This window comes from Solanum stenotomum, chromosome 8, assembly GCF_019186545.1.
Source record: "Solanum stenotomum isolate F172 chromosome 8, ASM1918654v1, whole genome shotgun sequence".
NCBI lineage: Eukaryota > Viridiplantae > Streptophyta > Magnoliopsida > Solanales > Solanaceae > Solanum > Solanum stenotomum.
The window spans coordinates 7,209,141-7,221,363 of record NC_064289.1 but is presented as its reverse complement, the minus strand read 5'-3'; the positions used below and the strand labels follow the sequence as shown (position 1 = coordinate 7,221,363).

The 12,223-nt window shown below is 30.7% G+C and overlaps 1 protein-coding gene and 1 non-coding gene across 2 annotated transcripts; one reads left to right on the top strand and one right to left on the bottom strand.

Annotated features, from left to right (window-relative positions):
- Nucleotides 1-8,157: 8,157 nt before the first annotated feature.
- On the bottom strand, nt 8,158-8,230 carry TRNAA-AGC (transfer RNA alanine (anticodon AGC)). The gene has a single exon. It is a non-coding gene; the product is annotated as a tRNA-Ala (tRNA).
- A 2,391-nt stretch (nt 8,231-10,621) lies between these two features.
- LOC125874574 (NADPH-dependent aldehyde reductase-like protein, chloroplastic) lies at nt 10,622-11,688 on the top strand. Its single transcript, XM_049555487.1, has one exon. The coding sequence runs from the start codon at nt 10,783-10,785 to the stop codon at nt 11,569-11,571; it is 789 nt and encodes a 262-aa protein (XP_049411444.1). The 5' UTR covers nt 10,622-10,782; the 3' UTR covers nt 11,572-11,688.
- Nucleotides 11,689-12,223: the final 535 nt, after the last annotated feature.

Here is a 12,223-nt window from a genome sequence, read left to right as displayed (position 1 = left end):
CAAAACAAAATATGTTTTTAGGAATGATGCAAATTGTTACAACTCATAAATGGTATGTTAAATGTATTATATTAATTGATAATGCTTTTTCTATAACTAACATAGCTATGATTGATAGTGGCGCTGATGTAAGCTCCATTCAAGAAGGTCTAGTACCTACTAAATATTTTGAGAAAACAACTCATATGGTTAAATCTGTATCTAGTCAAGCTTTAGATATAAAGTATAAATTATCTAATACTCGTATTTGCCAGAATAAAGTTTGTATTCCTCACTTCTTTTTCTTAGTAAAAAAATTAGTTATACCCTCATATTATTCTAGGAACTCCTTTTATAAATGCAATTCATCCTTTTACCGATATAAATGCTAAAGGATTTTCTGCTACTTATAAAAATCAAGATATTAGTTATACTTCTATCATCGAGCCTATTTCTAGAGATATTAATGCTCTAATTGAAATGAAACAAAAGCATGTTGATTATTTACAACTTGAGATATTTAGTATGAATATATTTGATACTTTAAAATCTGCTAAAGTACAGGAAAAGATTAAACTTATTTCTGAAAAAATGACCATTGATATTTGTGCTGATCATCCTAATGCTTTTTGGAATCGGAAAAAGCATATTGTAACTCTTCCTTATGAAGATGATTTCTCTGAGGAAAATATTCCTACTAAATCACGTCCTTGTCAGATGAATACCGAATTGGTTGAATTCTGCGAAAAAGAATTGATAATTTATTACAAAAAGGTTTGATAAAGCCTACCAAGTCACCATGGTCGTGTACTGTTTTTTATGTTAATAACGCAGCAGAAAAAGAACGAGGTGTTCCCAGGTTAGTTATAAATTATAAACCTTTAAATAAATTTTTAAAATGGATTAGATATCCTATTCCAAATAAAAGAGATTTATTAATCAGATTAGATGATGCTAATATCTTTTCAAAATTTGATTAAAAATCTGGATATTGGCAAATCCGAATATTTAGAGACCATTCTTATAGAACGACATTTAATGTTTTGTTTGAACAATACGAATGGAATGTAATGCCTTTTGGGTTAAAAAATGCTCCCTCAGAATTTCAAAAGATAATGAATGATATCTTCAATCCTTATTTGGATTTCATCATAGTTTATACTGATGATATTTTGGTATATTCAAAGACTCTTGAAATGCATATTAAGCATTTAGACATTTTTAAGAAAAATAGTTATTCAAAATGGTTTGGTCTTATCTAAACCTAAAATGAGTCTTTTTCAAACAGAAGTTAGATTTTTGGGTCATTTGATTTGTCAAGGAAAAATAACTCCTATTCAGCGATCTATTGAATTCGCATCAAAGTTCCCTGATATTATTACAGATAGGACGCAATTGCAGCGGTTTCTGTGAAGTTTAAACTATATTTCCCCCTTCTACAAGAATTTGTCTCGAGATTTAGCTCTGTTATACGACAGGCTAAAAAAGGATCACAAGAAGCCTTGGACTAATAGTCTCACAGATCTTGTAAAGACTATTAAAGAAAGAATTAAATCTTTGCCTTGTTTAACCCTTGCTAATCCTGCTTGGCCAAAGATTGTAGAGACGGATGCGTCTAATATTGGGTATGGAGGCATATTGAAACAAATTAATCCGCATGATAAAAATGAATATCTTATTCGATTTCATTCAGGAAAATGGAGTGATGCTGAGAAAAAATATGCGACGGTAGCTCATGAAATGTTAACTATTGTTAAGTGCGTATTAATATTTCAAGATGATTTATATAATCAAAAATTCTTAATAAAAACTGATGCTCAGTCAGTCAAGTATATGTTTGATAAAGATTTTAAACATGATGCGTCTAAGTTAATATTTGCTAGGTGGCAGGCACAATTAGCCCCTTTTGATTTCGAAATTCATTATAAAAAGGGAAGTGATAATTCTCTCCCAGACTTCTTATCTAGAGAATATCTTTCTTCTTATGGGTTTCTTGACTTCTTTCCTGATAAAGATTTGGTTACGATTTTGAAGATAGTTCCTCTTAATAGAGATTTATAGGAACATATATTATGGAGAATTATAGATGGAATAATTACATAATTGAACAAGAGCTTTATGAAAGATTTTATTGTTATGAAGTTTATAACCTCTTGAATGATTAAAAATATAACATCTTGAATGATTAAAACTAAATGTTATGTTTGCAGGATGGATCCTCCTTGGATAACCAAGGCTAGAGGAAAAAGCAGTTATACTCGCGGAAGGGGAAGAACATCCTCTTTAAAAACATCCGGATCATCATATGGATCCTCGTCTAGCTCTCCAATTATACAAAGAGAAGGAATGAGTTTATATAACTTAATGTCACGTCCCACCACATCACGGTTAAATTTGGCGTCCGAATAGGGGCGGAAGGGTCTAGAGTTGTGGAGAGGTTTCCGGAAGACTCTAGAACCCTTTGGATTATTCAAGAAGGCTAGAGAATTCCCTAGAATTCTCTAGAATAACTTAGAAGGCAATAGAAGGTCCTAGATAGTTTCCAAGAAAGCCTTAGAATTCTCTAGAATGTATAGAGAATTCTAGAAGAGGGACTAGATATTTTCTTGGAAAGCTTTAGAATTTCCTAGAATTAGTAGAAAATTCTAGGGAGGGACCAAAGTGTAATTATTAGAGGGACTTCTAAAGTAATTTTTATTTGCACTTAGGCCCTTAGGAAGTTGTATAAATAGAAGGGGCCTCTCATTTGTAACCAACCAACCAAGAACCCATCCAAGCAAGCAAGTTGTAAGCATTCTCCAAGCAATACAAAAGCCTTCTTCCAAAATTCTCTAAGTCTCCATTTTCATTCTCTTAGCGATCTAGTCTTAAAAGAGCTTACTTGAGCTTACAAGATTGTGAAAGATTCGTGAGTAAGTTGTCAAGTGCCGCACGGAGCATTAGTGAGACTCTAAGTCCGTGACATTAAGCTCTAGAACGCAAGAGAAAACCTCTTCAATACATCTGGAAGATATTCCAGAAAGTGATCCATTACATGCTCAACTACAAGAATTTTTAACACAAAAGCCAGGTAATACTTTTGCTTTAGTCGCCAAAGAAGACATTGATGATATCAAAACATATGAAAAGGTAGAAAAAAGAGAAGTGATATTTCTATTAGAAAATTCTGACATACAAAGAAGAAAAGAGCCTTGGAAGATATTCCAAAGGTATCTAGTAAATGGGCTCTATTTCTCGAGTGAGTCATACAAAACTCGAAAATATTATGAAACTCTGCTGATAAGCACAAGTGTTGAATTTCAACACTTTTCAGGATATAATACAAGTGAGAATGTTTATAACTTCTCTAAAATGATTATAAAACATATCATTCATATTGAAGATTGGGTATTTCCTCAATAACTGACAGACAATTCAGTCTGAACAAAGTCATGGTAAGCTTTACCTATTGGGATTATGTTCAGGCATTTAATAAAGTCCTCTGTTATAACAATGAGAGGCACAAACATACTTGGTTTATAAAAGTATGTGCCAAGATATTTGTTAACCCTATTCCAAATTGTTTTTTAACTGGTGGTCATATCACAGGCCAATCATAAAAATATTGCCCGAATCATTTCTCAAGTTACACAAAGAATGGTTCAAGATTTCCCCAGATTTCAACAAGTTATATCATTAAGAACATATTTGTTATTTTCAACAAATTGAACAGATATATTTTTTTTTATAGAATTCTCTGTTCCATGGATTCACAAAGGGGTTCCAGAAGTAGATTTCACTGAGGAACAAATCCCTTACCTATACAGAACTTATTATAATAATTTTTGGGACAAGTTGATGAAGAAAGATCCTCAAACAAAGTCTATATACGGACAAAAACTGTTGGATCTAATAACAAAAACCATACACGATTATAAATTGATTCCTAATAAAGAATTATGACTGATGATTCAACCTCCGTAAAACATATGGCTAGAAAATTTTCTAATCATGATGAAGGAGAACAAGATGAAATGATTATGAAGTATCTAGAAGAAGTAAAAAAAAAGATTCTTCTAAATCTAACTCATTACGCAAAATCAGATTCATCAATGTGTAGTGAAACAAGTGAAGATATGAACGAAGCTCAACCATATGAAGAAGAAAGTTCGGTAGATGCACTGAAGAAAAACCGAAGATTTTTTGGCAAAACTAAAGGACAAGATGTAGCAGTGTTAAGCTTTTCCGGAACAGTAAAAGGCACGGACTACTGTAGCAACACTGTAGCTCAACAGTAGATACACTGTTACCAGGACCTAGATAGGGGCCCAATATCCTGTACAAAGATGCTTTCTTTTCCTATAAATAAGTTTGTTTTTCTTTAATGAAGAGGTAGGTTTTAGAAACCCTCTCTTTCATTTTGCACTCTATCTCTTTCTTGTAAACTTTTCTTACTAAAGTTTTGTAAGCTTGCCGGATTTTGGCCGGAATAATAAAGTGTGCAGTTTGGTAACAACAAGGTACTTTCTTTTCTTATTCTTCATGTCTTTTACTTTTATAAATTCTCCGATCTAAGCCGTGACTATGTCCGGCTATAAAAAATTTATATCTATGCCGGATAACTAACTTCTCTCTTATATAGACCATGAACGGATCTAAGCTTTATTTAAATATAGAAGAATTTTAGTATGACTTCTCGACTTGGTTCTGAGATTGAGGTACAGTCGGATCTAGTACTACTTTTATTGGCTTTGTCTTTCTGACTCCGTCTGATAAGCCGTGGTTTTTAGCCCGAAAAAGAATTTGATAAGTAGGGCGCCTGATACCCGGTTAGAACTATCAGACACATAGGCTCAATAAAAGTATGTATTAGCTTCTTGACAGACCCTTTGTTTGGGTAAAATAATTAAACCATGCAGTCTGAGAAACTATGTAAAAATTCTTGTGTATCTCGATTCTTATGTAGTTGGACTACCTCTAAGGATATTCACTTGCTTGATCTATGACTGGGCGGACTACCGCCAGGTCAGTGATCCTGTATATATTTTATTTCAAAATTGGGCTTGGAAAATTTTGTAAATATTATATATATAATTTTATTTTATTTATAGATAAAAAAATATTATTTATAATCTATTTTGTTAATATATTTTTAGTTAGTTTATAGTTTTCAATGTTTATATATTTTATTTCAAATTTGGGCATGTAAAATTTGTAAATATTTTATTTTGTATTAAGATCCGAAGTTACAATTATATTGTTATAGTTTTTCAAATTCAAAGTTAACAATTTACTTTGTAAATATTTCGTTTTGTATTCAGTTTGATTGTATCATTTAATCTTATTAATTTAACATAATGAACGTTGATATTTAAAATATATATATTTTATACTCATGTGAATTTTACCGTCTTTACGAAAATTTATATTCATTTAATATTTCTTAAGTTTAGCTTATCACACACGTAAGTGAAGAAATATATTTGATCTCTTTTTCAAATACCGTATAATTGTAAAAAATCAAAAAAAATGGAAAGAATCGACTAAAACCGAAATCGAAAAAACAGACTTTGCATGGTTTGATTTGGTTTTTAGATTTAGTAGGCGTTTGACCATGCGATATCATATCACGATATGGTGTCGTGAGATGAAATCAGCGTTTGGACATGCGATTTTACGCTGATTTCATCTCATGATTCCATATCATGAGAGGTGATATCATATTCTCCAAAAACCATGATATGGAATCACCATGTGATTTCATATCATGATTTGAGATATTTTAATACAATAATTGATCCATGAGTTTATATTTTGTTAAAACAACCCCACATTTATATCTACTAACCATTTGTTTCATATGTAAATAAAATTTATAATCACATCATTACTTTTTAAAATTTATTATTCTCACCAATATAAAATTTATTATCACTTTAAATTTGGTGAATATAAATGATAAAGTAGAAATTCATTTGGTGAATATAAATGAGAACAAAGGGAGTAATACTTTTTTGATTTTTCATAATAAAAAAAAACGTCTTAATCTTATGACTAAGCATAATATTGATAAAAGGCAATTTTCATTGGCGGTGCCGCACTTTCTTAATCTTAGTATTTGCAAAATGTTCGTTCACATGACTGAAGGATATCAAGTCCAATTGATTGAGGACGTAGGAAAATTTGATCAATTAGTTATTAATATTTAGTCATGTGGACTAGTTATAATTTTTTTGATTTAATTTTATTAGAAGTGTTTTTGACTCAAACTTGTGGTAACTTTTTAAAATTTCGTTATTCAATAATATTTAACTATTGATTTTTCTTGTAAATAGTTAGAAGTTAGTGATGTTTGTTAATTTTTATCTTAGTGCATTTAACTTCTAAGTTAATATTTACTTACTAATGTATGTTTTTTTTCTACTTTATAGGTTATTTGTAAGAGTAGTTGAGAGATATGAACATATCAAGTACAATTTATGTTCAATTTTTTTTAATTAAATTAAAGTTAGATGAAACAATTATTTAACTGAAGAACAAATAACTTTGTAATAATTTAGTACGTGATTTTATAATTTTTGTTTATTTGATAAGATTGAATAAACAATTGGGGCTATTTTAATAGTTTTACAACTTATGAGATTTTTATGTTTATGAGAAAATACAAAAATTTCATATTGCATGTCCAAACAAACCTTCAATTTCATCTCATGATTCCATATCATGATTTCATATCATGATACCATATCGCATGGCCAAACGGGCCCTTAATAAACCGATATAATTGGTTTAGATTTTTTTTAATGAAAAACCAAACCAAACAGACCTATGTACACCCCTAATTGGAGGTACATATGTAAAAAACGCAATAAATAAATAAATGGAAACATTAATTAACAGTAGCCTTACTGATTCTAATTTAATTAACTATTAATTAATTAAAAATTAAATGTCACTAGTTAATTGTTTAATCCGATTGTGATATTTATTTGCATATTGGTTCATTTACTTCAAAGATGTTTGACAATAGCCTTATTTGCCTCAAAGTCAAAGTGGATCTAGAGTGTCGTTTATGTATTTGTTCAAGATATTGTATTTATCTTTAAAAATCTTTGAATATGTGCATAATAAAAATTATTAAAATCCATAATCCAATTATATTCGTTAACTGAAATTTATTTTTGAATATGTGCATAATAAAAATTATTAAAATCCATAATCCAGTTATATTCGTTAACTGAAATTTCCTCATGATTTTACCAAATTAGAAACCTCTTGCTTTCGTAATCAAGCAGCATGAATCAAATAATCTTGTTTAATTTAAATATTTAATTAGTCAATTCTAACAGCTTGCCTTATACGTCGTCCAATAATATGACTAAGACTTTCATTTACTAACTTATCATAATCTACACCAAACCTACATAATAGGATATTCTTAATGTAAGATAGACGTTAAAGTATTTTGGTTGGAATTTATGTTATGATTTTTTTAAAAAAAAAAATGTCAAACGAAAGATTATACATCACGAAAAAAGGATAAGAAGGAACCTTAGACGTATTTGTTACTTTGTTAAAATTAATTAAGAAACTAATTACATATGGAGATTAATCTATCGCATTATTCAAAATCATGGAATGAGTTTAATTTAGATTATATATTGCACCTTGTCAACATGCCATTTTATTAAGGGAATAGCTCCGTGAGACTAGGACGAAGAGATCATAACTTAAATGGTAATATCACAAACTCAAATAATTTAAAAATGTTCAACAACTATTGACATTTGGAGTAGGTCAAATGGAAAGGTAAGACCGTACACCCGTTTGGCTCCACACGGAGTATATAGCTCACGTTCAGACATCTGACTAGGGATACAACAAAACTTGGAATAATTGTTAACTAAGTGAATATTATCATTTTTGCTTTAACTTTTGTGTTGTGATTGACAAATTGATAATGAGTAGGGAAGCAAATTGAAAAATTATCACCTTAATAGAATCCTTAAAGGAATTCAAAATATGAAATTTATAGATTCTTTTAACGTCCTCAAATTAATATATAATAACACACAAGTTTATCGTCTAATATGGAGTAATAGATAATTCAGTGATCAAGAATAACTATAAATTAGGATTATCGATTAGATAATATTTTGAAACAACACAAAAAGAACAGAAGAAAAGAGAGTAGGAAAATGGAGATGCGGGGTATCGATCCCCGTACCTCTCGCATGCTAAGCGAGCGCTCTACCATCTGAGCTACATCCCCATGTTGTTAACACTTTCTGCTTAAAATATCAAAACTAATGTCAACATGAATATGTAAAACTTTTTCAATAGCTTTATTATGTACTACAAAGTTAATGTTCGATTTTCGGTTATACATGAATATTTCTAGCTCTTATGGTACTTGATGGTTTGTTTATACAATTCTTTTATATTTACTTGCGTAAGTTTTGTTATTGCAAATTCTGATACTGCTATCAAATACTGCTACAAAAGAAGTTTATAATGAGAAAAATCACAGAATAGTATTAGCTTTATACTTTTATTAAGTATAAACATTCATTTTTGTTGGTGTAATATACCATAACTATAATAAATTACAGTTGAAATAAAATGAACAAAAATGTATAAACAAATATTTAGGCTGAGGCGCGAATATCTCGCTCTCTTTAAGGAGATTCAAACCACTGTGGCATAATCTACACCGATCTAGCAATATGTCTCTTGACTTGTCCTCTCCAGGATATAACAGCCCAACAACGTCGTACAATTCAAACAACTCCGGATTAGTTGAAGAGTTCAAAGCTCCACAAAAGAACATCTTACTTCAACATATAAATACTCTCAATTGTATAGTGAATATAGTTGAAGACTTAAAATATTTTCTTTGTCTCAATTTCTTTGTCTCAACTCTCTCTTTCACTACACTAACTCAATATACACAAAATAATACTACTCATCTTTTTTACTCTTTATTTTCTTGTACATCTCTTGTTTCTTCTTCTCCTTTCCAACACAAAGGAAGACCACACTATTAGGTGATAAATTCTTCCTTACAATGAATATGAAGATAGTGGGTAGTAAATTTGCCAAATGAATGGCTCAAATGTTACATAAGTTACAAGACATAAAGATAGAATAATGAGTGAAATAAAGAATTAGTGGTTACATAAGTTACTAACAACTAATGACCACTTTCTTCCACAATTAATGAGAGTAAAGAGACACAAATATAATGTCCACCAATAGACATAATATGACATATAATATATTTTTATTAATATTAAAATACCACATCACCAACAATTTATATTTCCTAACATGTTAGCCAGCTCCTAGATAACATAAAGTGATTGGAGTCCACACACTCAACTTTCGTGAGCATTTATAAAATTTCAAACATATTACAATAAAACCTCACTAAATTAATATAGGTGAATCACGAAATATTATTATTTTATAGAAGTATTATTTAATCGATAAGTTAATATTTATTAATTTAAAGAGTGTTTCAACACCGTAAAATTTCCCTGGAGATGAAATCTCAGAGAATTTGAATGAACTCACTTGTGAAAATGTCATTCATAAACTTGAGATCATGATTAATGATGTTGGTTACCACAATAAATTGGACATTAATAACTTGTTGGATGAGTGAAAATGATACATGTTCAGAGGTCCAAAACTTAGAAGAAATTGTAGATACTATTGAAAAAAAACAATGCTGATGATAAAGTTAAAAATGATACAATACATTTGGAACCAGTCACGCGTAAAAAAACACTTATTGCATCTAGATCACTTCACAATTCTATAGTGCATTTCAAAAAGACAATATTGAAACGTTTGAATGCAATAAGAAAAGTTAGTGATGAACTTCAACTAGATTTAAAGTTTTAACAATAAAAAAAGAACACAATAGAATCATATTTTACTAAATTGTCGTAAATATATTTGTACTTTTAAAATATTATTAATTTATAATATTAATGAGACCATATATTTATATAGGGGTGTTATGAAAATATATTATCTTATCAAAATGAGTGGATTTTTTCATTGGCCCAAGTCAGGACCAGAAAAAAATACTATCTTAAAGAGATTATTAATTAATCAAGTATTAATTTAGTGAGATTTTACTATATTCGCCTTTGGAGGTTTATGAATTCTTAAGGACACGCAGGCGATTTTTTGTGGTATCCCGTTACATATGCGATCAAAATACAGTATTCAAAAATTAAGTAATAGTGGTTCACCATTACCTTCTAGTGTGACTCAAATCGTCAGCACTTCTCTATTTTGAAAGCTAATAAAGGTAGAGTTCTGGTTACAAATTCAATATAAATATAAAAGCAGTATTTTCTTTGTCCTAATTTATGTGAGATTTTTCATTTTTCGAGAGTCAAACAGTTCAAGTTTGATCAGGAATTTGCGCATGGAATTTTCAATTTTTTTGAAATAAAATTTATATATTTATAAATTATGTAAAAAGTACTATAAAACACAATAATTAATAATTTAAAATATTTTAAAAATCTATAAAAAATTTACAATTAAAAATAGATTTATTTGAATTTTAAAATAAAGGGAATAATACATTTATTTAAAAATAAGGTCTGAGTGGTGTGTTCCAACTTCCAAGACATTTTCTAAAGAACTCTATTTAATACTTACTATACAGAGTGACTTGAGCAGTGACGTGATTTTCCTACCTGCAACGCCATGGCTTCCGTGGCAAAAACTTCATATATATTCCAGCAATCTTCAGTGTCTATCACAAAACTTCCATAGCAATTTCAGTGTTTTACTTCAGTAATGGCAGCAGAAAACGTAGCTCAATCAACTTTCCCACTCCAAGATCGTGTAGCCATAGTTACCGGCTCTTCTCGCGGAATCGGTAAAGCAATTGCACTTCATTTGGCCTCACTTGGTGCTAAACTCGTCATCAACTATTCCTCCAACTCCACTCAAGCAGACGACGTGGTAACCCAGATCAATTCCACCTCTGATTCCCCACGTGCCATTGCCGTCAAAGCCAATATTTCCGATCCAGATCAAGTAAAATCCCTCTTCGACGCAGCAGAATCGGCTTTTCAATCGCCGGTCAACATCCTGGTCAACTCCGCCGGGGTACTCGACGGAAAATACCCGTCAATCCTAAACACAACCCTAGAGGATTTCGACAGGACTTTTGATGTGAACGCTCGTGGAGCTTTTGTGTGCTGCCAAGAAGGTGCTAAGAGAATCAAACACGGCGGAGGAGGGAGAATTATATGCTTATCGACGTCGTTAGCAGCGGCGTTTAGACCGGGATACGGAGCGTACATCGCTTCAAAAGCGGCCGTGGAAGCAATGGTGAAGATACTGGCGAAGGAATTGAAAGGGACAGGAATAACGGTGAATTCTGTGGCGCCGGGACCTATAGCGACGGAATTGTTTTACGAAGGGAAAACAGAGGCGATGATAAAGAGGGTTATTGATGATTGTCCACATGGGAGACTTGGCCTGCCGGAGGATATTGCGCCGGTGGTTGGGTTTTTGGCCGGCGACGCTTCTGAATGGGTTAATGGACAGATCATTCGTGTCAATGGCGGCTTCATCTAATTTTTTTTTTTGCCGAGTTTTGTTTTACCTGCAGTTTCGATTGTGACATCTATTTGGTTTTGTTTCATTTTACCTTATTTATACAATATAAAATAATAAGTAGTATACGTATTTGTACGATCCATGGTTATTTTGTGATATAAGAAGGGGAATAAACACTAGCTGCCGAGGCGGAGCTAGGTGGAGTTCATGAGTTCAAATAAATCTACTAGTTTTTTCGTAGAGTTTATAGTTATATTAGAAAATTAAATAATTATATATGTATATTAACTTGTGAATTCGTAACAAAATTAATTAACTCATAAACTCCAACTAGCTTTTTCGTAGAGTTTATAGTTATATTAGAAAATTAAATAATTATATTTGTATATTAACTTGTGAATTCATAACAAAATTAATTGACAGTTCAATGATAAGGAACTATGGTAAAAATGTTTTTCACACATTTATTGTGAGTTCGGACACTACTATCAACAAAAATTTCTCTAATTCTAAAATTTTGAACCTCCAATCTCCTATTTCTAACTATGTCTCTGCATAGCAGAACGTTAACATGTCAGATTCAGTTGTATTCTTATCTTCGTATTGAGTTGCTTGGCAAACAAAATTAGATAAGTATTTTTTTAAAAAATAAAAATAAAAAATAAAAAAT

What these genes read in the sequence shown, in the direction of transcription:
- LOC125874574 (XM_049555487.1), top strand. Translation starts at nt 10,783, where the DNA reads ATGGCAGCAGAAAACGTAGCTCAATCAACTTTCCCACTCCAAGATCGT.